The following is a 26,569-nucleotide window of genomic DNA, read 5'->3' on the forward strand; positions in this document are numbered from 1 at the left end:
ATATGAGCACAATATGTGTGTAGGCCCAGCTCCTGCTGCTAGATTTTTGTGTGAATTTTCATTGTTTTGGGGTTTCTTTCTTGCTGTTGGACCCTATTCAGTGACAAAGTCAATGGTCAAGGAAGAGGGAAACATGGAAGCGTGGAAGGGTTCTGTGCATGGCTCTGAGGGAGCTTAACAAGTGAGACAAAAGTGTTTGTGATGGTGGAGGCCTCTTCTAATCCTTTTTATTCTTCCAAGTCAGTCCCTGTTTCCACTGTGTAATGTGCAAGCTGAGAGAGTCTTGACTAGTCTGGGTGGCATTAAGTAGGGGCTCCTGTTGTGAAGTGAGGCTTCAGTGAGTTCAGTGCAGTGAGAGGCAGTGGCCAAGTTGACTTGTCACCAGTATTGAGAGATATCCCTGCACTGCTAGAAACTCTCTTTACTTCCCCCAAACGCTTCTTTGATGTTGAACAGAAAAAGCTTGCATTTGCTGGCAGAAAAGACAGGAGGCCCTGAAGCTCTGCACTTTGAAATCACTTTCTATATCCCATTCATTGTCACTATACTTCTTGCTGTAAAGCAAATCCCAGGAATCCAGACCATGCAGAGAATCTATGAAGTGGCAACTAGATCCAAGAATGCGAAATCAAAATGCAGCAAAGACAGACATTTGCAGAGGACAGATGGGTTTTTTTTCCAAGGGCTGACAGAATAGTCTTTCTGTGCTTTATCACTCCAGCCACACAGAGTCCACAACTGGTTTAATAAACGGAGAGGCCATTCAGCAGGTCATCTTCAAAACATGCATGTGAGAAGGAGGAAAAACTACTTAGAAATGAGACTGTTAACAGTGTGGAGTAGGAAGTAGTTTTGAGGAGTCTAAACAGACGCTAGAAATCGGAGGCAGGAGACTCTTGCCAGAGATTTGGCATCCCAGTAGGCAAACAGGAGGAAATATCAGAATTATTTCCTTATTTATGACAGCTGTCCCCTTCTTGATACACCTGAGTTCTCTCTACCTCAAGAAGCTTGTTTACACATGCCATGCACTGCTTCACAGCAAAAGGATGCAAGGCTAGCTTGAGTCAGCAAAGCAGCTGAAGGGAACAGAATCTCTTATGACCAATTCTGCACCTGACAAACTAGATAGAAGTGCTCATCTTGTCTATTAATGTAGCTCAGTGGTGATGTACCTTCCAGCAGAGGGGCATTTAATGAACAGTTAGAAACAGTAACTTCTGGAAGTAGATACAGCTGTTTCCAAAGTGAACATCTATGTCTTCAATTAGTGGTTCTAAAATGGCTGAGCTATCAAATTGCTCTTTAGCATAAAAGTGAGACAGTATGTGCAATTAGGAAGCAATGAGATGGTTGCTATGGTTGGCACAGCATAGAAATAGAAGTTGCCTGGGAGAGGAGCTATAGATGGCATGAAAATATCACAAGGGGAGGAGGGAAAATAGGAAGACACAAGCAAATGACTAGGAGGGGTATCTCCAGAGATGTGGCAAGTGCCCACAGTTTCCCATTCCTCAAAGAGTATTTTGTCTCCTTCTCTTGCCCTACTGCTGGTTCACCTTTGAGGTAATTCCCCAGGAGGCAGACAGTTGTTTTGCAGAGCCTGTTCTTAAAGCATGATCAGCTCTCCTGAGAGCTGAGAGCTATGTTTCTGAGATGCATAAGCCTGCAGATGAGGAGCTGTGGTGGATCTGCCAGGTTGTGCACTGGCTGCCAAAGCAACCTTGGTGTTTCTTTTTTAATTTCTGTGCCCATTTGACTAGCCAACAGAGCTTCCAGATCTACCAGCTGGAGCTGGTCCTTCCAGCTGTATGCTGTGCCATAGGCATGTGGGGGAAGGAGCTTCAGCAGCTATGTGCCCTTCAGAAGCTGTGCAGGACATTGCTTCTGGTGAGAGGACATTTGCTGCTCTCCCTAACTGCTAAACAGCACAGGGCATCCTTGGTCTTGTGAAGGGGCAGGCCCATATTGTGCATTTGCACAGATGGGGGAAGAGGCAGGACCCTACTCAGAATTCTATGCAAGGCCTTTCTTCCCTTTCCCCTGGTCTTTACAGTCTCTCTCCCATGGAGCTGGAGCTTGCTGTACTCAGGACAGCCCCAAAGTGTTGTGAATGAATGCGTTGTTTCCTTTTCTCTGAATGAACACCATTTGGGGCTGGATCCTTTTTCTCCCATTGTCACTGAAGAAGCTGCAGTTGGAGACTTCACAGCCTCAGAATGAGAGAGTCAGTTACTATCTCAGTGTTATGATGTCATCTCAGGATGAAGGAAATGGCAGTCTTTCAGCCTGCACTAGCTTGTGTTACTTATACAAATAGATGCACTTTGAGGACCCTCCTGCACTGTCTTCAGAGGTGGACTCCTTTCAATAGAGCCTCAAGAAGACATGTAATACAAGGCTCAACTCTTTGTTCAAGTGTAGTAAAAGGTTCTGAACCACAGTGATACCCAGGGTCTTCTTGTAAGAAGAATCTTTTCATAGGTGCCAGCTGAAGAGGTATGCTGATAGCATCAGGTAAGAGATCAGGAAGTTAGGAAGAGCTGATTTTTAATCACTGTGGCTTCTGCACTCTGATTACATCCAGACTCTGAAACACTGCTCCTTTTTATTAGTGTACTCTTGGTGTTCACTTTGCAGGTAGAACCTGGCCTGATAGGCCCAAATAATCTTAGGGACAAAGAAGGCAAAGAGTGTTGGAAACATAAGGGAAGGTAGAGGAATAAAGAACGCACCCTGCACAGGGAGAGGACTGGTTTCTACCTGGTCAGATGAATGGTCTCCATCCTATGTATGGCAAGATTCTGAGAGCTCTATAGCCCAGATTTGCATCTTTCCATCAGATATGCAACAAACATTGGTAAGATCCCTTGCCTGAGCTTTCTCTTTTCCAGGCTAAACAGTCCCACCTCCCAGCTCTCCTCTCATGAGAGATGTGTCAGTCCTTTAATCATCTTTGTGGCACTTGTGTTCGTTGTGGTCTGCTGTACCAGCCACAGCATCGAGATCGACTTCAGCACAGCCTCTTCCTTGAAAGATGACTCTTTAGTACTCTGGCCCAGGTGACCATACTTCACAAAGATGAGAACCTGGGTCCCACTGTCCTGACCCTTGGTCTCTGATTTCAGGCCAGTGAGTTGTAACGACAGTTCTTTGAGTTCTGATCAACAGAATAATAAGGCCTCCGAGTTCTCACGGTCTGCAAGATTAAAGCAAAAGACAAGCAGCAGGTCTTGCAGCTATCCTTGCCAGCACTTTGCACCAGCCCAGAATTTATTATTTGACTACAAGGGTTTTTAGGTGCTTTCACTTATGGTGGAAAACCACATTGCACACAAGGATCTGTATTGGCATCGTGACCTCCTTTTCTTCCATGGCCATCTATCTGCTTGTAGGATTGTCTCTTTCTTGGGTGTCCTGTTTGTCATGAGTTACTCTAGAGCACTGTCCTGTGCTTTAGCCTAGGCTGACCTCCACATATGGTCCTCAAGAACCTCCACACATGGTCCTCTTTTCTTGACTGCTTATCACTAAAGCCAGAGTGTCTATTCTCTTTCCCTCTAGCAGTTTGTGCATGCAGACAGCCCTGAATTATTAATTCACACCAACACCAAAATCAGTGTGGCTTTGCTCATCGCTTGCTGTCCTCCACTGTAACCAAATCCACTCTACACTCAGTGAGCCACATAAGCACAGAATATCCAAAGCTGGAAGGGACCCAGAAGCACCATCTAGTCCAACTTGCTGCTCCTCACAGGATTTGCTAAAACTAAACCATATGACTGAAGAGCATCGTCCAGATGCTCCTTGAGCTCTGATGGGCTTGATGCTGTTACCACTTCCCTAGGGAGACTGTTCCAGTGACCAGCCATCTTCTTAGTGAAGAACTTTTCATTAATGTCCAATCTGAACTCCTGCTGATGCAGCTTCATTCCATTTCCTTGTGTCCTACTCCCACGGTTTCTGGGGGAGAGGAGAATTCAATTAATGTAGCATCTTGTGAGCATAGTTTGAGAGGGCTGAGCAGGGTCTGTGCTCAGAATGCACCTGGAGATCTGTGGTCAGAGACCTTTGTTCAGATGTTTCAGGCACATTGCAGACAGCAGTCTTCAGGAGCCTGAGAAGAGTACTCCTTGTATAGGTGAGTGTAATTAAGGGATTTTGCCATTTGCAGTGGTATTTCCAGGCACACATTTCTCTGTGATAGAGCTCTACTAAGGACAGGTGCCCAGCAGTGATCTGAACAGTGTGCCTTCAGTCATCCTCTGCAATGCCAATTGCATTGCTGCTCATTTCTGTTGCACCTCATTTTTGTTAGTAAGAAGGGTGCCCTTTAAAGAAATTAAACCTTTAAGAAGGTTTAAATCCTTTGCTGGCTGCTTCTGCAGGCCTGTACAGAGGAAGCAGCCAGCAAAGGGCTCCTCAGACTCACCAGCACTGGATTCAAAGAGACTTTGGAATGATGGGCAGAGCCAGTGTTTACTGTGTCACAGAACTGGGAGAGGCAGCTGCCAGCAGCCCAGGGGTGAGCAGGGGCTGGGTTAGGGCAGCGTGTTGCCATCTCAGAGCTTGCAGTTTGGTCTGGAATTTGTGTGCAGTTCTGCTTTACCTCTGAATTAAGAACAGTTGTGGATTTTGGTGAGCATGTGTGTGTGCAGTGAGTGACTCAGCATTTCTGGACATGGCCTGTTTGGCTCCTGCATCCTTCTGAGAACAAACTGCTGCAACTGAAGAAAGGGAATTTGCCCAACAGTGGGTGAGGAGCTTCACAGAGTCACCGAATAGTAGGTTGGAAGGGACTTCCTAAGATAGTTCAGTCAGACTGGCTCAAGAAGAGCCATCTGGAGGGAGTTTCCCAGGACTGTTTCCAGTTGTTTTTTTGTATCTCCCAGGATGGACACTCCACAGCTTCTCTGTTCAGCCTGTTACAGTGTTCCACTACCCCCACAGTCAAAAAAAAAAGTGTTCTCTTGTGCTGAGATGGAATTGCATGTGTCTTAGTTTGTGCTTCTTGCCTCTGTCCTGTCACTGGGCACTACTGAGAAGAGAGTCTGACTTCTTCATCAGCTCCCATCAGACATTTATGCATATTGATAAGATCCCTCCCCCACGCCAGGCCTTCTCTTTTCTGACCTAAACTCCATGCTCAGCCTCGCCTCATATGAAAATCCTTCAGTCCCTTAATCATCTTCACCATCCCTACCTTCCATCTGCCAGCAGCAGCTCGCCCCACAGCTTGAACTTTTTCTTTCAAGTATGAAGGAGACAGTCCCTCTGGGGCTGAGAGGATGAGAGCAGAATGCTAACCAGCCATGCTTTGTTTACCAGTGACAGCTCAGCTGCTTCGGCTTGAACCACAGCAATGGCAAAGAGCAGCAGTATTTTCATGCCTGTTAGTCCTGTGGACAGGCTCTACAGCTGGTACTGTCCTCCCAGCACTGCCCAGCCTGCAGCCCTCAGGCCAGCAGTGCCTCTGCAGCACTTTGGCACCTGGTGCCTGGCAGAGTGCCCATGCACAGGGAAGAGACTGTTGATGTTGGTTCTGTACACCAAGCCATGTTCTCTAAGTGATGTGGGTAACAACTGCCAAAAAAGTCTGTCTGGGACATACAGGCACAAGGTGTCAGAAGTTGAAGCCTGGGGAAAAATGGGAGCATGTTGCTTCTGTTCTGGATGCTCTGAGCAGCACATGAGTGGAGGTCCTGTCGTGGGCTGAGCTGTGTGAAAACTGTCCAATGCAATCAGTGAGGGAATGAGATACTCCTTGTGTTGGCTGCTGGGATCTAAGCAATGCTGAGGTATCAGCAAGGCCTTTGCAATTACCTTTTCCTCAAAGATGAGTGGAGTTTTGCTTCTTTTGGCTGCAGTGCATGCCCCAGAACAGCTCCTGGGCTCTCTTTATCTGCACCACTAGCTGCTCTCCCACACCAATCCCCCTGTAACATTCCTTCTTTGTGCAGGAGCTTGATTCTCAGCCTCTCCCATCCATACAGCACATCTCACATTCAGTGACAGAAATGCCACTGAACTGAGTGCAGGCATTTCGTTTGCACAGTGGTGGTTTTGTTTCAGTCCAGAAGGACTTGTGTTCTCTCTTGTGAAAGAACAAAAATTCAGAAAGCAGCTAGAGAGGCAGAGTATAAATAGTTCTGCTGACAGCTCACAGCCACTCTCATTTTGGGCTGAAAGCTGCCTTCTGGACATAACTTATCTGGTTTATCCTTAATTGTTGGTTAGCCAGAGTCAAACATTCCAGTAAACTGAGTTTGATTAAAGCTACTCTGAGTATTGGCCTTTCTTTTTGTGTCCTTTTGGTGTCTTTCTTTGAAATAGCAGTTTGATCTGAAATCTGCCTAGAAAGAGAGCTAATGGGAGGTTCTGGAATAGGAGGGGTGGAAAGAACATTGTCAGAGAGCAGCAGTTGTATGGAAAACAAAAAGCAGAAATAGATGTCAATTTTCAGTGAAGATCTGTGGCCCTCCAACCTATGTGAGGAAAGGTTGGAACCCATCATACATTCCAATAGTTAAGTTCAAAGTGTCTGACTTGTAGAGCAGCTGTAATGTCCAAAGGCAGATGTTTGCACAGACTAGAATCCAAAAAACTAGGTGCTGGCTGCAGTGTCAAGGGAAGTGCTGCAGGAAGATCCTGTGCATTGTCCTGCTTCACAGAGCTGTTTGATGTGGGCACAGTGGCTCCAGCCCCACCTTTTGGGGTGGCAGGCACTCACCACTGATCTTTCTAATTAATAGGGCCCAGGCATTTTGTCAGTATCTTGCCAAATAGCCATGTAATGCCAAGGTGAACACACAAACTACCAGGCTCTTGCTTGCTCTGAACACACAAACTACCAGGCTCTTGCTTGCTCTTCTTTGCCTCTTCCTTTTTCGCCTATATATATATAGCCAGACAGAGAGAGAGCATGATGCCTGCTTGCAGTTGTCACAGGAGGGAGACAGGAGAACAAGTATTAACATCTGGGTGGTTCCTGTAGCAGCAGTTTGCCCCTATGACTGTGTGTTTGGATTAAGAAACTGCTTTGTCAGAGAAGAAACTTATGAAGAACAATGAGAGAGTTATTGTTAGTGCTGCACCACTGTAATGAAGGGTGAGTTGGCACACACCAGCTGGCTCACACAGCTCCATGGTGACTAAGGCTTGGACAACATCCAGAGATACCTCTCCATAGTAGCTGCAGTGAGGCAGGATACTTCTGCCTGGAGGGGATGACTGGCCTGTGACAGCATTTACAGGGCACGGCTGCCTGGCACAAGCAGGCAGCTTTGTATGCCTGACACTGTGGACTTCAGAACACATTGGAATTGTAAACTACACAGATCCAGAACTGGGATTTTTTTTCCTTGCCACTGAAAAAGAGTTTGCTTTATTCTCTAAGACTCAAGTATTAAATTGGGTCTGGGATGCAAGTTGAAGCCTTGCAATGAAGCTCGTGCTGAAGTGGAATTTTTGAGGCTAAAACATTGGTAGGCAAATACTGGTTCATCAGCTTCTCCCATCCTGTCTAATCTCTTGCCTCTCCTCAGGCCAAAGAACCCTCCATCACCGGAGTGATACCCTGGAGACAGTGATCCTGGTGAATCCCAATGTGGACAGCATCGTGTCTGAGGTAAGGACCAGATTACCTGCAGGTTTTCTCCTGCATCGAGTCTCCTGCCCTTGCTTGACACAAAAGTCATGTTCTTTGCATGATCTTTGCACATTCTGGAGCACTTCAATGTGCTGCCAGACTGCTGCAAGGTGTGTGGTGAAGTGGCCAGGTGGGCTGGTCTTGCCACAACCAGTATTCTGGGGCAGAATCTGAGGATATGGTTTCTTACCCTTTAGGGATGAGCTGTACCCTGGAAGAGCTGGTGTCTTAGGAGTGCCTGCTTTTTAAGGATTTCTCAGGAGCTTGTAGAGTTTCTTAAGCCAACCAGATGGAGGGCTTCTGAATCTGGGGGATTCTGGTTTTACAGGAATCTAAATGTGCCAAACATTTTCTCTCAGCATTGGCCTGCTTTGTGATGAGATGTGGAGCTGTAACGGGCAGGCAGCAGCAGTGTCTTCTGTCTTCAGTAACCTGCTCTCTTGTTTGTTGAGAACTTCTGTTTTGGCTGTTTGTGAACAATGTGTATTGTCTGTCCATGTGGTTGGGTTTCTGGGTGCTGGTGAGGAGGACAGACAGCTTTTTGACTGCAACACTCTGTCTCACGATAACAGATCCGCTCACTGGTGTGTGATTCATCAGCCCACAAACTACTGATCTTCTGTGGTCAGAGCTCAGACCAAGAAGGAGACTTGATCCTGCAGTCGGGAACCTTCACTTACCAGAAGTTTGCTGAGATACTTTCAGACTCAGAAGTGAGTGTGAGCATAATCCAGCATGTCCCTTCCTGTTCACAGAGTGCATGACAGAGCAATGCAGCCTGCACCACTTGAAATCCAGCACAAAACCTGCACACCGTAGTAATTTATGCTCTAGTCCTGGGCATCTTGCATTAACTCCCTGGCTTAAGTTTTCCAGGGTGACAGCCATGGATTTCCAGACTGGCTCTGCAGTGTGCAGTCACACAAAATTTCTTAAATCAGGTCTTAAAATGTCTGTGGGCAGCTTCCAAAAACCAGCCAAGAGAGGCCATCACCACCCTGGTAAATGTGGGTATTTCTCTTCATAGCAGTCGGTCCAGCAAACAAGGTTCAAAGTGTTCATGAGGGGTGTGTAAAGATGATGAGGAGATGACAAAATGCTAATTAAGTAACTACATGATGATTAAATAACTGCAAATTGTGTTATTTGTAGGGTTGCAGAATCATTCAGGGTAGAAGGGCACTTGAGAGGTGTATAGCCCAACCTCCTGCCTAAAGAAGGGACAGCACTGAATTTAGACGAGACTGCTTAGGGCTTTGTCCAGTGGGGTCTTGTAAACCTTACAGGACATCTCTGAACCTCCACTCCAGTGCTAATTATCTTAACTAGATGTCCTGTAGCTTTCCTCAGAGGCTTTAATTCTTGTTCTGTTGGTGTTCTTTGCCAATACAGATATGCTGTTTCAGTTTTAATACGCCCTGCTTCCACTGATCATTGTGTGCCAGATGTTTAGAATGCTGTTGTCTGACTGAAAGTACAGTTGCTTCAGGAATGACTGGGTGATATTTTGACAACTGATACCATTGTTCCTGTAATTACATCAGCAAATCTGCCCACCTTGATTTATTTTAGGTTGACTGTTTTCATTTCTTTCTGGTACTTGTTTATTTGGACACTAACACGGTGTAAAGAACTGCACTACCCTCACTCCAAATACTTAGCAAGTCTGAGGTTTAATGATGCATTGCTCAGGATATGTTCAGCATAGCTCAAAGGAGCCTTGAAAACCACGTTGACCTCAGTTCCACTTATTAATCACGCAGCATGTCCCCAGCCCTGTATGTGTATCAGAGAGGGAGTCACAACTTTCACTATAAGTCCCAGGAAAGAAAGTTAATCTGAATAAAACCCAGAGTCCTGTGGCACTAAAACCACAAAGTGCTGTAAGGTCGTTCACTGGCCAAAGAGCAAGGATAATGATGCTTAGCATTGCAAAGGGCACCTCAGGGCTGGAATTCACAAATCACAAAGAAACTGCTGCTTCTGAGCCCAAGCCAGGGACTCATATCCCAAGTTAAATAGGGAGAAGTAAGGAAAGAGGACGAGGTGGTTCTGCTTTCATTTTCTTTCCTGAGGTCTTACCACTCCCAACAGCCCATCAACATTAAGAATTTCCAGAGAGAGCAGAATATGACCCCATACATCTGTTTGCCACGGGCTTTTGGGCTATTTAATCTGTCCCTGGTGTTTCCTGTCAGTAGAGTGCTCATGGCATCTTCAGTACTTCTGCACTGTCTGGGGTGTTTCTTAAGTGCTGAACTGATCCCAGGGCTCTGTTTGACCTTTGTATGTCTGTGCTTGTCTCATTAGGTCACCCAGGTTCTTAGTAACACTGATTTAGATATCAAGGCCTCCCTTACCGTGTCGTGTTTGGGAGAAGGAGACTGGAGCAACCTTGGGCATCCTCAATTTCAGGAACTTATTAATCTGAAGCTGAATCCTGATCCAGTTCTGCCAGAAATGGATGGGGTGTCTGAGTTTGCAGAGTACGTCTCTGAGACAGTTGACGTGCCATCTCCATTTGATCTCCTGGAGCCACCCACCTCAGGGGGGTTTCTGAAGCTTTCTAAACCATGCTGCTACATATTCCCTGGGGGAAGAGGTGACTCTGCTCTCTTTGCTGTCAATGGGTTTAACATCCTTGTAGATGGTGGCTCTGACAGGAAATCTTGCTTCTGGAAGCTGGTAAGGCACCTGGATAGGATTGACTCAATCCTGCTCACTCACATTGGTGCAGACAACTTACCTGGCATAAATGGGCTGCTGCAGAGGAAAGTTGCTGAGCAAGAGGAGGAACAATCCCAGGGCTCTACCAACTACAGTGACTGGATGAAGAACCTCATTTCTCCCGAGCTAGGGGTGGTTTTTTTTAATGTTCCTGAAAAACTGAAGATGCCCGAATCGTCCATGAAAGTGAAGAGGAGCATCGAGGAAGCTTGTCTGACACTGCAGTATCTCAACAGACTAGGCATCAAATCAGAGCCTCTCTACAGGGTGGTGAGCAGTACCATTGAACCTATCACACTCTTCCACAAAATGGGAGTGGGTAAACTGGACATGTATATACTGAATCCTGTCAAGGACAGTAAAGAAATGCAATTTCTAATGCAAAAGTGGGCTGGTAATAGTAAAGCAAAGACTGGCATAATCCTTGCAAGTGGGAAAGAAGGTGAAATATCTGTTCCCTATCTCACATCCATCACAGCCCTGGTGGTGTGGCTTCCAGCTAGCCCAACGGAGAAAATTGTAAGGGTTTTGTTTCCTGGAAATGCTCCTCAAAATAAGATACTGGAAGGTCTTGAGAAACTCAAGCACCTGGATTTTCTGAGATACCCAGTGGCGACTCAGAAAGACATCACCTCTGGAATACCTCCACCTGTGCTGAAGCAGACCAAAATTAAACAAAGAACTGACAGTAAAGAGAGTCTTAAGTCTTCCCCCAAGCCATCTGTGACAAAGCAAGCTAAGAAAGAAGAAGCAGTTGAGGAAGGGATTAAGGAGATAAAACCAGAAGTCATAAAAGATGCTAAAACTGAGAAAAAGGTTAAAGAACACTCAGAGAAAATTCCCGAGAAAATTGTTAAACATGAAAAGATAAAGACAGAAACAAGTGATGCTCTCAAAGCTGAGAAAAGAAAATTGGCAAAAGACAAGGTTGGAAAAAAGCATCTCAAAGAGAAAGTATCCAAACTGGAGGAGAAGAAAGACAAGGAAAAGAAAGAGATTAAGAAGGAGAAAAAGGACTTAAAAAAAGATGATGGAAAGAAGGATGAAAAAAAAGATTCAAAGAAAGAGGATAAAAAGAAAGAAACGAAACCAGAGCCCAAAAAAATGTCTAAACCAGACTTAAAACCATTTACCCCAGAAGTGAGGAAAACATTGTACAAAGCAAAAGTTCCAGGCAGACTCAAAACTGAGAAGGTCAAGGTCAAACCTGAAAAGGAAGTACCTGCTGACCTGAAGACATCGGCAATGGAGAAGGCACCTGTACAAGTAGAGCCAGAAGAGACTTGCACAGCTGAACAGAGGTTAGTCTTGTCTTCACCAGAAGACCTTACAAAGGACTTTGAAGAACTGAAGCACGAGGAAAAAAGGGCCTTGCAGGTGACTCAAGAAATGTCTGACGCTGAGGTTAGCGATAACGTCACGAGAATACCTGAAACAGAGATGAGAGACTCTGATGACATGATTGCTCAGAGTGGCCTTGAAGAGGATCTGATTTTGAAAACAAACATTCCTGCTCAGAGAATAGCTACTGCTGACACAGAGAAAGAATTACCAGCAGAGGAAAAGGCAGTCCATCAGCTAGAACTGAGGGCAGGTCACGCTGAAAAGATAGAGGATGGAAGAACAACAGATGAAAATCGTGATGTGAGCTACTGCGAGGTCAAAGCTGAGCAGGACAAGGAAGCTGAGCTGCTTCCAGACCAAGAGCAGGTACCATCACAGATTGACCTCTCAGCAAAGGTTGTTCGGTCATCAGCGTTGGGAGAAGAAGAAAAGGAGGAAGAGGAGAAAATATCTTTGGACAGAAAACAGAAGGAAGCAGAAACAAAGATATGCAAAAAACATATTGAAGGGACAGAGGCACAGGAGGAGGCTGAGAAGGAAAAGAGAGACGATGTGATAGAAAAGGCAGAGCTGGAAGAAAAGGAAGGACAGCACATGAAGGCAGAGGAGAAGGTGGAAAAGAATAGAGACTTCTATGAGCTGAATCGGGACGAGAGGGAGGACAAAGTATTTACCACAACAGAAAAGGAAAAAGCATTTAGTGACATAGGTGACAAAAACAAGTTGCTTGGAAAGGATGTGACAAAGGAAGAGTCGTATCTGAGCAGTCTGCCAGTCCCACCAGGAGCGACAGCGGAACACGTTTCATATATCCAAGATGAAACTATCCCAGGCTACTCAGAGACAGAACAGACCATTTCTGACGAGGAAATACATGATGAACAGGAAGAGAGGATCCCACACTTGAAGTATGATGTCAATGCCTATGACATTTCTGTTCCCGACCACCCAGGCTCTTTTGAAGCAATACAGGGAATACAGGCCGTGCCTGCTGCTGACCTTTCGGCCAAGGGCTATGCTGGCCAGGAGTCCGAAATCCTGGCGTATCCAACAAACATTGTGGCTGCACCTCTGGCTGAGGAGGAACACATATCCTCTGCAACCTCCATTACAGAATGTGATAAACTTTCCTCTTTTGCCACTTCAGTAGCAGAAGATCAATCTGTTGCATCTATAACAGCACCACAAACAGAAGAGACTGGGAAGAGCTCTTTACTTCTGGACACAGCAACCAGCATGCCCTCCTCTCGGACCGAAGCAACACAAGGTCTCGACTATGTTCCTTCCGCTGGCACAATCTCTCCCACATCATCCTTGGAGGAAGACAAATGTTTTAAGTCTCCACCTCCTGAAGATTTCCATGCGTTAGCAGAAGGAGAGAGAAAACTGGAAGCTCAAAAAAAGGACCTTCAAGAAGAGGCAGAAGATGAAGAGGAAGAAGAAGACGGGACACCAAATACTGAAATACCTGAGAAACTCAGACAGCATTACAATGTCCCCATATTTGCTCATCAAGGATCTCCTGATGATGTGTTAATTGGTGTTCCCACACAAGTGATGCAAAGCTCTGGTCTGCCATTATCCACTGAAGAAACACCTTTTGCCCAGGTTGACTCTGCAGAGGCTGAAGAGCGATGCATGAGTCCTGATGACAGTACAGTGAAAATGGCCTCTCCCACCCCGTCTGGCCCCACCAGTGCAGGACACACACCTTTCCACCAGTCTCCAGTGGAGGAAAAACTGGAAACAGTAGATTCAGATCTGTTTGAAAAACAAACAGATGCTGCTGACAAGAAACTGGAGGGCCAAACTTGTGTTGTGGTGAAGGGAGCCAAAGGTGAACCTCTCAGAGAAGATGAGGTATCTGCAGCTAAATACAGACCTGAGAAAGAAGTGCCTGGACCTGTACAGCACAAGCTGGACTTGGGTAGTGACACTTCACTGTATCCTGGGCAGGAGGTGCAGGAAGAACCGATGGGAAAGGAGGAGCTGCCTTGGCTCTCCTACCACAAGCAGGACACAGTGGTGATAGGGGAGGAGGAGGAGCGTCCCAAGCTGCCCCATCCCAGCACAGATGCGTTTCTGGAGCCAGAAAAAGAGCAAGGAACTAAAACCATGACAGAAAGTTTAATGGGATTTTCAAAACACCTGTCTTTTGAGCCATTCTCTACCACAGAAACATCTCTAGGAAACGTGGATCTTCCACAGTTCACAAGCCAAAGCAAGTCTGAAAGTGACAAATCTCCACAGTTTTCACCAGATGACACCAAATCACTTTCTTTTACAGAAGAAAGTGTTGGTAAAGAAAAGTCCTCAGATATTTCTGTTAAGGGAGTGACCACTGAAGAAGGGAAACTGCTGTATTTCACAGGAGACACCTCAGAAGAGGAAAAATCTTCTCATGTTTCCATTAAAGACATTTCTCCAGAAGAGACCAAATCGATTTCTCTCACTGAGAGTCCCAGCAAGGAGACCTCTTCGGACCTTTTTGTTAAAGGGATTTCTCCAGAAGACATCAAATCTCTCAGTTTCACAGAAGAGATGCCTGCAAAGGAAAAAGCTGTGCCTGACTTCACTGACAAATCCCCTTCAGAAGCTGTCAAGTCTGTGGATTTCACACAGCAGAGCTCGTCTACGTATGAACAAACACTGAAAATTTCTGCCAAAGAGCCCGTGAAAGAAATGCCAAAATCTTTTCCTTGCCCAGAAAGTAGCTCAGTTAAAGGCATGTCACCCAGAGATACTTCATCTGAAGAAATGTCTCCAGATGACAGCAGTTTATTTTCTGCATCAGAAAAGGTCCCATTTAGGGGAAGAACTGCGGGCCTGGACTCTCAGGAAGTGTCTCCAGATGGGAAGAGCTTACGCCTTACAGAATCCAGCCCAGCCGAGGATAAAGCATCTTCACACATTTCTGCTGAAGGCATAAAATCTTGCAGGTTCAGGGAAGCTCAAGAAGAAAAATCTCCAGAAATGGAAGACTTTTACATAAAAGATTCAAGTTACGAGAGGAAAGTGTGGTTTCCAGAAGAGGTGGAGGAGATCCCTGTTCAGGCGAGGCGGCAGAGATATGACAAAGAGAGAGAGAGCACGTTCTTGGACGAGGTACCAGAATATGAAACAAAATCTCTTCCCAAGATGGGAGAGGAGGGGATCCTGTCTCCTGCAGTTCCTGGCAGCCACACCTGGGGAAGCGCGGAACGTGAAGCGTGGGGCTCTGCGTACGGGTATCTCCAGGAAGGAAGAAAGACTGGAAGAGGAGGACAGTTGCCCAGTGAAGAGGATGAGGATCTATGTCATGCTGAAGACAAGCCTGTGCTCCTGCAAGCAGAAGCAGAATGCTTAAAGGTGGAATCGTGTGGTTACAAGGAAGACCCACAGAAGAGTGACAAACCTACATCAGAAACAAAGAAAGGGGAAATGGTTCCTTCTGACATCATTCTCCCAGAAAGAACACAACTGGGAAGTTCTTCTCTGTCTCCTCAATATGTCTCTGGTGAGGAAAATCAGGCCAAAGCACTGACTGCAAAGAAAGAAAAGCAAGATTTGTTGTTTTCACCTAAACAAGATTACTCTTACCTAGATGATGATGAGAAAGCTGTCCTAGACATCTATGCAAAGTCACTAGACCAAGCACTGATGGCATCTGGCCCGTCTGCAGCGGCTGCCACTCTGGGAAAGGAGATTGGCACACCACCAGAAGCAGAAAGCCCTTACAAGTTGGATCAGTGCAAGCCACTTTCACGGGAGGAAGTCCCATTGAAGGACACAGAGAAGAGATCAGACATCAGTGATTTGTGTCAGGAAACAGACTGTAAATACAAGTCAGATAGAAAGCAAGAGGATGACTGCAAATCCACTGAAGGTCTTTATGACTCTACAGGAAGAAAAGAGCAGATGGCAGCAGCATCTACTCTGTTGCAATCTACAGGACCAGCAGAATGTGGATATACAGTAGCATCCCCAGAAGAAACTGCTGCAGTGTTGGGGCAGCATGCACACTCCCCTCTAGGACAAGGGCCTTGTCAAAAAGGCAGTCCTGAGGCCGTGGGTTCTGCAAGCCAAATGGCATATCCTCCAGAGACCCATTCCAGGAGCTCCCCTGAGCCTTATACTTACGAGGAAGGGGTCTTCAAACCCAGAGGTGATGACAGTTCTACAAGACAAGAGGAAGAAGAAAGAGAACCAACTCCCTACCCTGATGAAAGAAGTTTCAAGTATGCTGACATCTATGAGAAGATAATTGTGTCTGGAGTTGGACCCTCCCCCTTCACACCCAAAGGTGCAGACAGTCCAGGTCACGCTGACAAGGTTCCAGCAACAGCAGTGATCTCTCAAAAAGGTCAAAGTTTTCACGTGTCTGCAAAGGAAGAGGAGTCTTGCCTTTATACCTCTGCTGAGAAGGAATTGTCATCTCCAGCATCCCCTAAAGATAAAGCAGATTCTGCCTTTGACTATACAGATATCCATGGAAGGTACTTGCCTTTATCTGAAACAGATAAGCCTAGGATATCTGAAGGACAGGAAAAACTGAAGGTGTCTTCCACGTTGCCAGAAGAATTGGACTCTGAACTCCACCCATCATCTGCAGGCACAGCATTTGCCTCTCCCACAGACATCACAGACACATTTTATCAGGAAAAATCAGCTGCCTACATTGATGCTGCTGGTCCAGATGAGAACATAATTTTGTCTAGGCAGGAGCAGATAGCTCTGTCCCTGAAGTCTGAAAGCCCAAATCTCAAAGATGCATACTATGAGAAAGCAGGTCGAGGGGAAGAAAGCACAAGTGACTCAGAGTTAGAAAAAGGTGCCAAGGAGAAATCTGAAAAGGAGTCTAAGCTGCACAGCCCTGGTGAAGCTGCAGGCACAGTCTATGCACACATCTCAGCAACGGAGAGGTTTCACCTGTCAGAATCCCTGCTGCAAAGCAAGCATCAGGAGTCCATTTCACCCAGCTCTACTGCCTCTTCACCCTCTGATCCAGGGTGGAAGGAAGAATATGGAAGTAAAACTGCCTCGCCCACTGTTGTGGGAACACGTGTGGCTGGTTATGGGGACCTGCCAGAGCTGGGCAGAGATGAGCAGGCTTCAGGAATGTTCCAGTTAAGACAAGATTCTTCACAAATGAGAGAAGCTGCTGAAAAACCTACAAAGGAAGCCCATTTCTGTGTAACAGATTACCCAAGTGCAGCAATGGGCTCAGTGTGCCAAGAGCAAACAGCCTACTTGAAATCTGCTTCTGGAAAACAGGACGAGGCATCCAGCAAGGGCCCAGCAATGGAGGGCAGAGTGAGGGAGAGCTCCTCTGGATTCGAGTGCTCCCTGCTAGGAAAGAGTGAAACCTCCAGTATGTTCAGACATGAGCAAACCTCAGCAAGACAATTAGGGGATGTCTCTTTTCCTGTAAAGGCTCCTTGTGCTTTCCTCTCAGAGCAGGGGAAAAAAGACGAGTACTTGGAGGTTTCTGAGAAAATCAGCTGCCTCGACTCATCTTTTACTAAATTCTCACCGCTGAGCCCATATGAAGAAGATAAGTTGTTCTCCAAAGCTGTGGAGAGAGATTCTGTGCCCCAACAGCAGCTGAAAGATGACTCTTCCAGCCTGTCAGAGGAACCTTCATCTGAAGCTACCACTCCTGTCATACCAGCTACAGCAGAGAGTTTCTACTCCCATATGCTTTCTACATACACGGGTGCAGGAGCAGAACCACATGCCAAGAGTCTTTGGGATGTATCTCCACAGATTCCAGATAATGCTGTGAAAACACATTCAGCTGAAACCAAAGACTTTGTGTTTGCTGAAGAATGTGGTTCTCCATTTGCAAGTGGCATGGGTGACAGCATTTCGCCATGCAGAAAGGAATGCCAAAGCTCACAGCCCACCTCCCTCCCTGCAGAGAAGCAACAGCAACCCTGTGTAAGGAGTCCAGAGCAGAAAGCACCATTTGCCGAACAGCTGATGACACTGACATCTCTCCCTGACGTGTTGACATCATTTCCTCATCATCAGCATGAAGACAAAACCACAGCCAATGGTCCAACAGAGGTGAGCACCAGTCTGCAAGCTTTCCAAAGTACGTACCATGCAGCAGAGGCAAAAGATGAAAAAACATGTCCTGGTTCTGACAGCAGTTTTTCTCCATGCACAGGCAAAGAGGACACAGAGAGGCAGAGCCGTCCTTCCTCTCTGATGTCCCCTGAACACAGTTTCCAGCCCTTTTTCCCAGATGTGCAGAGAGGTGGAAAAACAGAGGACCATGGAGATGCTTCCCATGAGATGGAGCCACATTTAGGAAGCAGTTTTGATTGTGGGCAGAAATTTTCCTCATGTGACTACAAGCAGAGGAAGGGAGAGCTCTCTCCCTCGTTCATCAACCCGAGCCCTCATGAGCTCTCTGAAGACAGTGACCTCTCACAGGAGGACGGTCATCCCTCTGTGCAAGGAAGACCACCGCACTCTGGTAGTAGTCCCATGCAAAACGCCACAGTGGAGGAGACCCCTCCAACATCAGTGAGTGATTCTGGGACCTCCCAGTCAGATTCAGACGTTCCCCCTGAGACAGAGGAATGTCCGTCCATCACGGCAGATGCCAACATGGACTCGGATGAAGACGCTGATTTCCTGCCGGTGGACAAAGCTGTTGGGAACGCTCATCATGCCAGCTCCAGGTCCAGCCACGATCCTCAGCCCGTCCCAATGGTAGATCCCCATCCCCATCCTCCTCACCCCGATGTCTGCATGGTAGACCCTGATGTGTTGGTGACTGAGCAAAGCATGAGCAGAACTGAAAAAATATCCAAGAAAGACGTAAAAGAAAAGAACAAAGGTGTGAGGAAACCTTTGAGCAAAGCCAAATCCTCCTCCCCTGCCCGGAAACCAGACGCGAAAGGGAAGCGGTCACCCACTCCCGTGAAACAGCCGTCAGACAAATCCCCAAAGTCTGCCACTGCCAAGAAAGAGCGAGATGGAGGAGAGAAGACAAAAGCCCGTGGTGCCCTGGTGCAGCCTCCCCACACAGAGGAGGAGTTATCCCGGGGTCACAGCAACCTGGGCAAGAACCTCGTTAATGGCGTCAAAGCAAACCCTGGTAAGAAATTCTTCCTTAAGCACGTGTTTGTGACCAGCACAGAGAAAGCACCAGGTTAAATGTAGCAGAACAGAGCACAGGACTTCCTAATCAGGCATAAAAAGTTGTAAGCAGTGATAGGTTAGAGAGGTTATCACACAAATCAATATCAAAGCCTTGAGGAAAACTCCATCTCTGTAGAGCCAAATGCGGAGACAGGAGAGACACAGACCCGTGAGACCTAATTCAGAGCTTTATAGACCAAGACTCAGTTCCAGGGGCTCTATCTGTGGAGGGGCAGTAGGTACTTAGAAGTAGGTGCTGTCAAAGAAATGCCAGCAACTGAAGGAGAGAGGATGAATATGTTTTAAAAAGAGGTGGCAACCTGTCAGGCTGTGAGTGGGGTCAGTGCCTTGTGCTGGACTTAGGTAAAGCTGTCACAGAGCAACAGGACACCACTATGGTCAGACGTGTCTTTTCCTCTGAAATGTTAAGCAGAAATGGCATGAGAAGAGCTCCCACGTCTGAGCACCACACACAGGGCACTGAACAGGTCTGACTTTGGAAGCAAAAGCCTTCTCAGTTTCATAAGTAGAGGGATGAAACAGAGACTGGGCTTAGAACATCTGTGTAGTCTATTGTCTCTTGCTAAGTATTCATGGAGAGACCAGTGCTCTCCTGGTATCCTACTGATGATATCAGTGTTAGGTAATACAGTGTTCCTTCATCTTTACGGCTGTGCTGAGACTCCCATAGTGCCAGGCACTTCACAGACACAGAGCAAATACTAATCCTTTGCTCTAGATCATGGATGCTGAGTGTAAGAGACAGCAGGAGGGTGGTGCCAGGGAGAAGGGAGAAAACTGGAACAGATCTGATGTTCTGTGGTCTCAGCAGATGCCCACTGCAGACACTGTGGCAAAGACAGGATGTAGTAGAAGTGAGGAAGGTTTGCAGAGATGCTACAGGAGCTCCTGTTGGGTGAGAGCAGCTGAAGACCTGAAAGAGGCCCTGTGTCTGTGGCAAATACAGCTCAGGTGAGGCAAACTAGTGTCATGTACAGATGGTGCCCCTAACAACAAAGGGGATAGACAGGCCAGAGGGCTGGTGAAGGGGCTGCTCAGTGCAGTGGGGAATGAGAGGAAAGCAGCAGACAGAGCAGTGAGTGAGTGCCAGGCCAGGAGGGCTCTGCGAGGAACGTGGGCTGAGCCAAGGCTGAGCCAGCTGATGTTCACAAGCAGCTGCCAAGCAAATGGTAGAGTGGAGAGCCCATGCCTTGGGGATAAAAGGAGAGAGTACAAGACAGGCATGTCTTAGAGACACGGCACAGAAAGGACTGGCAAGATGCAGTGCCTGGATATGTGAGTCTGAAAGGGCTGAGACAAAGATACAGGGTGTAGAGGTTGTGCCTGAAGCACTGCTGTGAGTTGCCCAAATCAAACCTGGGATGAGGACATCCATAAGCCTGCCTGGGACAGGTAGGGATTTTTTGTCTGCGTAGCTAGGCAGCACAAGTTGTCCATGCTAGTAGTTACTGGCTTTTTGCTCACAGAAGAGACTACCTAGGAACAGTATATGGAAGGAAAAAGAGGACAGAGGCCTCTGTGATTCCACAGAGAGCAAGAGAGAGAGAAGGGACGGTCTTTCTATGGGTTGTGTGTGTCTATATATGCATATATATTGCCAGGTATAATAGCTCTTGTTTGGACATCTCTCATCTCATGAATATAAGCAGCAGCAAATGAAGAAAAGAGGTGCAGAAGGTGGATGGGAAAGAGCAGCAGCATCCCTGTAATAGCTGTGATGCACAGGGATGGCAGAAAGCCAGGATGGAGCTTCCAGAAAGACTACCATGTTACCCTAGGATAGCAAGTAAAGGCCACCAGATCAGGTTTCTTTAGCAGATGTAGGTTATTAAACTACAAAAATTAGGACTAAATGCTGATTGAGATGACAACTCTGCAAAAGCTCATGGTGGAGATTTTTTAATGCCCTTCCCCAGGAAAGGCTTCTGAACCTAAAGCCTTCCAGTCCCTCCCCAAAGAACAGCAGAACTCCTTTCCCTCCCAAGAGCTGTGACAGCACTGGCCCAGAAAGGCACCCAGGTTACCTCAGAGCAGCAGAGCCCGGATAAGTCTTCACTTGGTTGCTGCAGTGAAAAAAGCTCTCTGGATCTCAAGTCCTTCAGTGTTAATTTCTGTGTTTGTCCTTTCCAGAAAGGTTTTGATAGCCTCTATTTTCTTTTTTCCAAAGCTTCCAGTAGTCCTAAGAGCAATTTGCCCGTGCCCATGGGTCCACCTGTCTATGTGGACTTGGCATACATCCCCAACCACTGCAGTGGGAAGAACACAGACCCGGAATTCTTCAAGCGAGTTCGAGCGTCTTATTACGTTGTGAGTGGGAACGACGCAGCCAACGGGGAACCGAGTCGTGCGGTGCTGGATGCACTCCTGGAAGGGAAGTCCCAGTGGGGGGAGAACCTGCAGGTAGGTCCTGGAAATGCCAAGGAGTGTGTTTGTGGGATGCTCCTTGCATCACGAGTGCTGGTGAGAATGTGTGACACAGACGTAGCCAGAGTGGTACTGGGTACGTCCTGCCCTGCAGTCCCAGAAAAAGTAACTGGACCTACGAGGAGAACGAGGAGGACACCTGCAAAATGGTGTGAGTGGAAGCAGATCTATCCTCCTTTCCACATCCTTCTGAAGTGAGGAATCATTTGGAGATCATACACTGCAGGATGAGCCTATCCTCAAGCAAAACCAAGCACCATCACAGTCCGAGGGTTCATCAGTTACTCCACACCTGGTGACACTTGTTGCCAGCCTTGCTTGATGAAGATCTGACAGTAGCTTTCTATTAGTGCTCTTAAATCAGAGGGTTCTTAAACATAGTTTGTGCTTAGTCAGGTTTGCAGGACATCCTGAGTGGGCACTCTTCCTGGTACAGCAGTCTGTGGGTTCTTTCAGATGAAGCAGCCTGAGATTTCAAGCCCCTGAGTTGCACGTTGGGTCAATAGGCACAGAGAGTCTAACATCAGACTGTTGGCTGTGACACTCTCAGCATTGTTCCTTTTTGCACTGAGGGATCTTCCTGAGGCTGTTTCTGGAGCTCCACAGAGTGCTGCCAGTGTGCAGCCAGCTCAGAGCACTGTTGTGCTGCTAGTGTGTAAAACAAAGCACCAGCTCTGCCTTGGAGAAAGTGACATCTGAAAGGCATTAAATAGAGCAAACAGTGTCAAGGGTATGGTGTTCCAAAATTAATGGGAAATTTTAGCCTCAGCTCTTAGGGGCATTGTTTGTCACTGCAGTTCTCAGGCAATCATCCCTGATGCTTTCTCTTTCCCAGGTGACATTGATCCCAACACACGATACTGAGGTGACACGAGAATGGTACCAGCAGACCCATGAGAAACAGCAGGAGCTAAACATCATGGTACTGGCAAGCAGCAGCACTGTTGTGATGCAGGATGAATCTTTTCCAGCTTGTAAGATCGAATTCTAAGTCTCCCACACTGCATCCATCCATTGACTCTGCAATCACCGATGCGACATCAGAGACACCATCTAATCACAGTCCAGTTCTTCTCTGGTTTAGTCCTCTACATGGTTCCCATTTGTCAGGCAATCGGGTATCCATCTAGCTCAGCACTGGATACCATGAGAAAGAAGTGCAGGGCTCTGTAATATTCTGGACTGAGCTAAGAGTTTGTGCAAGAGCAGTTGCAGGCCAGGGGCACTTTCACTTTCCCTGCTTTTTTCTGCTGCCTGTACAGTTTCTGTATACTATCTTGGCCGCCTTGCTGCTGTGAGAGCTTGTTATACTCTCTTCCTGGCTGCCTTGCCATTTAACTTGTAGCACCACGAAGCTCATCCTTCTGGTGAGGGCTGGTGCTGCTGCTGCATGTAGACAGTGCATGGGGGGCAGGGAGGGGCAGAGGAAAAATCGAATTTGCAAAGAAAATGCACCAGGGAGATGAGGTAAGGTGAAACCCTCCACCTGTAACACGACAGTGAAGGTCATTCTTCCATCTCCCATCCTGAACATACAGGTGGTGTTCTGAGCAGGGGGACCAGTACTCCAACTAGGCAGGAGCACCGTTTGCCAGCTCTGCAGGTTTCTGTCCCAGGGATTTGGTTGTGGCCTCCTGCCACACCTGCTCACTGTGCTGACGGAGCTGGCATGAAGGACACGTTTGTGGAGGGCAGTGGGAGGGGAGAGTGCAGCCTGTTGTTCTTTGCTACAACAAGCACATTCCTAACCTGCTAACTTGAGCTTGGCACACACAGAGTGGCCAACTTAACTCCTGCACATCAGCAGTGTGACAGTAGGAGGCACAGAGGGGATGTTGCCTAACAGTCACACAAAGAGCATCCAAACGCACAACTACAGCCCCCTCTAAAGCAGAAGGGCTCAAACAACCCTGGCCACTGTTGGCCTGAGATGTACCAGAAACCTCTCTGTCCTTCTAAACCAAAGGCTTTCCTGAGGATTGTGGTGAGGCAGCTGAGGAACCAACATCCTCCTGAGAGGCTGGTGTAGCTGATGTGTGCCAGCTCTGCCAGCAGCAGCAGTTTCCTCGCTGCCTGTTTGCTGGTGATGGTCCAAGCCTCTTAGCTGTGTTCAGGCTTTTTGTTCTCCCCGTAAGAGTCCAGGATGTGGGGAGTAAAACCTGTGGTGTGAGGAAAGATAATCCCCTTTCCAAAAACACTTGGGGACAGTAGTAATTGTAGTTGCTCCTAGTTCCTCCACACCCGTGGCAGGAACATACAGACTCTAGATGAGGTGCTGTCAAAACTGTTCTGCAGCAGCACAGCAGCTCACAGTCCATTGCTGGCACCCCTGGTGTGGGCACGTGTCCTTGCTCTCTGGCCATCCTGGCAGCAGTGCAGTTGTATCCCATGAGCGTGCCTTTGCCACTGAGCAGTCACCCAGGACCTCCCTGGCACGTGAACCCCTTGGGTAGCAGGATCAGGGGTGCTGCTGGGAGGGGAGCCTTCACACATCCCAGGCCATTGCAAGAGGCTTTTCTTTCTGTAAAACAAAAAGAGTGGCAGTGAGCTGTGCTCTGGGGAGGGAGAGATGAGACAGAAAGCAATGCTGCAAGGCTTGACATACAACTCAAAGGTATTTCCATTTGCTGCATCCCCCACTGTTACTTGGCCCCGAGCCGAGGTCAGACTCATAATAAGCATCCTAGGACCCTGTGTTGTGCTTGCCTGGGACACTGCAGTCTCAGTGCTCATTTTCTGGCAGCTGACAGAAAGAAAATGCTGCTTAGAAACCTGCTTCCAGGACTAAAGAGCAGTTTCTAGGGACACTGTTTATTTTGCATTTAATTTATTATTTATTTTTGATGTTACGCTGCATTTTGTGTGGATTTAATATTTTAATTTATACATTAACAGGACACCATATGCTCTTAGTTCAGAGGTTTCTCAGTACAGATACTTAGATGCTGCAATTTAAACACCACCACCACAAAAAGACCACAGAGAACTTGCTGGCAGCAAAAGGGGTTTCTGTTTGCAGCCTGCAAGACTGTGTCTAAAATCCAGCAGCTGCAGGACAAAGCCTGAGCTTAGCAGCCCCTCCCCTAGCAGCAGCCAGCCCTTTTGACACAGCCCTTGTTAGGAGCATATGAGCTTACTCGGGGATTTAGCAAATCCCTGCCCTGTGCTGTATTCATTTTAACCATGGAACCTGGCGTGTCTGCCAGAAGAATAAATGTCGTTCTCTGTAACACGATGGGGTCAGCGTCCATGAATGTTGGTTGTGGCAAGCGATGGCAGGGGGCACCGCACCTGTACCCGCTGCCCAGGCACTGCAGGGGGATGCCCTCAGTGCTCTGGGGGTCCTGGCTCACCCTGGGCAGGGCTGGCTGCCAGCGGGGGCAGGAGCAGGCGCCAGAGGCACAGACGCGACCCGCATCGACTGGCTCTCTGGATCCCTAAGCGTGGCTAGGTGTAAAAGCTAATGCACTAACTTTAGATAGACCCACACATGAATGTTTTCTCAGTTCTAAACTTGAAGCAATTTCGACTAAGCAGCAGTAATAGTGAGGCTTTGCCAGGTGCCTGCGTCCTCCGGGCAGGAGTGCAGTCATTGGCACGTGTTCCAGTAGAAACACCTGCCCTCGGGCTGTGCTCCTGCACTCTGCAGCTCTGCTGCTTTGACAGCTTCATCCCACATCAGTTTGCTTCCCTGGCCTCAAGGCTACACACTTTTTTTTGGTCTTTTGTGGCAGTCTGTTCTGCCCTCAGCTTCCCTCCCTCTCTGTCTTCCTCCCTTCATCCCTCCTCCCCGTCTCCTGCCCCCCTCAGTCTCAAAAAAAAAAACAAAGGGAGAAAGACAAAAATGCCAATTTGTAAAGAGTCTGACCCTGCTTAGCCTGCAGGAGCCAGCAGAACCCATCCAGAGCCAGAAGTAACACAACACTATAGAGAGAAACAGTTAAACTCTGCTTTTGCTTGTTTCTGCATGTGGGCACAGCGCGTATCCTCCTGTATGTAATAGGTACCAAATACTATTTTAAACCTACAATTAAAAAAGTAAACGTCTTAACTGTATTGAAATGGCAACTTGTGCTCCTAGCTTCTTCTGTGCTAAATGTTTTAAAGAAGAGAGCCCTGATTCTTTTCTTCAGCATCATGTTTCCATTTGAATTTGGTTCCTTGAGTTCTGTCCTGCCCGCTTCCATGTGAAACACTCTGTAACTAACTGCTGTCAAGAGAGGAGCCCAACACATTAACAATAAAGCCACATTAATTGCTAACAAGAACACTTCCAGCGGTTTCAAACTGTTCTTTGGGTGAGTGGATAGGCAGGGGCACACGGACACTGCCACACGCCTTCCTCCCAGGGCTGGCTGCTGCCTCCCAGCCCATGGCTTTTCCACTCTCACCTTCCCCATCAGCTGATAAAGCTTTCTGTGTGCCCAGCTCCAGGGAAGGGAAACACACATCATGAGCGTAGAACCTATTGGGACACCCACCTTGGCCCCTGCAGGGTGATGTCCAGGTCCAGCTCCCTGTCCAGTGCTGCCGCAGGGCCCAGGCGAGGCTGCAGCCGCTGATGCCGTGGTGTGGAGCTCAGCACAGTCTGTCCTGCCCAGGCTGCAGCTCCCCCTGCTCCTGGATCCTGCTCCCCGTTGTGCCTGTCCCTGTGCTGCCTGGGAACAGCAGCTCTGAGCAGCACTGCTGGCGGTCCTCGGGCTGGAAACGTCTCTGGTGCTGCGGAAGGCAGATGCCGGCAGCTCCCAGCCCCGCACCTGCTGCCAGGCAGGACAGTGCCACTGCACAGGGGCTGGCTCGGGCTGGAGGGCTGCAGGAGCTGATGGGGCATTGCACGCTCCTATTCCTACTGCAGCCTTGGGTCTTTGTACCCCTGAAAAACTCCAAACTGACCTCTGTCACTTTGCTTCAGCTCTTTTATGCACTTGACAGAAAAGGACAGCAGCAGCCCTCTTCTCTTGCTTGTGCTGGGTGGCAGTCAGGGAAGGCTGCTGCCCACTCAGCTCTGCTCCTGCCTGGGTGTCCTCAGGAGGAAACACAATGGCACAGTTGAATGCAAAGGAGAAGGAAAGCAGGTACTGGGCTACAACCCTCAGAAGAGGCCACTGTGGCCACGGAACACGCCAGAGCTTGTGCAGCATGTAATGGAGAGCTCAGGGCAGCTGCCAAAGCTGTTACTGAAGGAAGGGACCACAGACCATTAGCAAAAACCAGGAACTATTTCCACAGCTGTTTTCCAGCCAAACAAGCACAGGGACACAGTCATGCTGC

General features: G+C 47.8%; 1 protein-coding gene across 1 annotated transcript; it reads left to right on the forward strand.

Annotated features, from left to right (window-relative positions):
• Nucleotides 1-10,093: 10,093 nt before the first annotated feature.
• Nucleotides 10,094-22,576, forward strand: MAP1A (microtubule associated protein 1A). Its single transcript, XM_010208568.2, has 3 exons — nucleotides 10,094-18,809; nucleotides 21,042-21,274; nucleotides 22,134-22,576. The coding sequence occupies exons 1-3, from the start codon at nucleotides 10,109-10,111 to the stop codon at nucleotides 22,287-22,289; spliced, it is 9,090 nt and encodes a 3,029-aa protein (XP_010206870.2). The 5' UTR covers nucleotides 10,094-10,108; the 3' UTR covers nucleotides 22,290-22,576.
• Nucleotides 22,577-26,569: the final 3,993 nt, after the last annotated feature.

The sequence above is a fragment of the Colius striatus genome, chromosome 7, assembly GCF_028858725.1.
Source record: "Colius striatus isolate bColStr4 chromosome 7, bColStr4.1.hap1, whole genome shotgun sequence".
Lineage (NCBI taxonomy): Eukaryota > Metazoa > Chordata > Aves > Coliiformes > Coliidae > Colius > Colius striatus.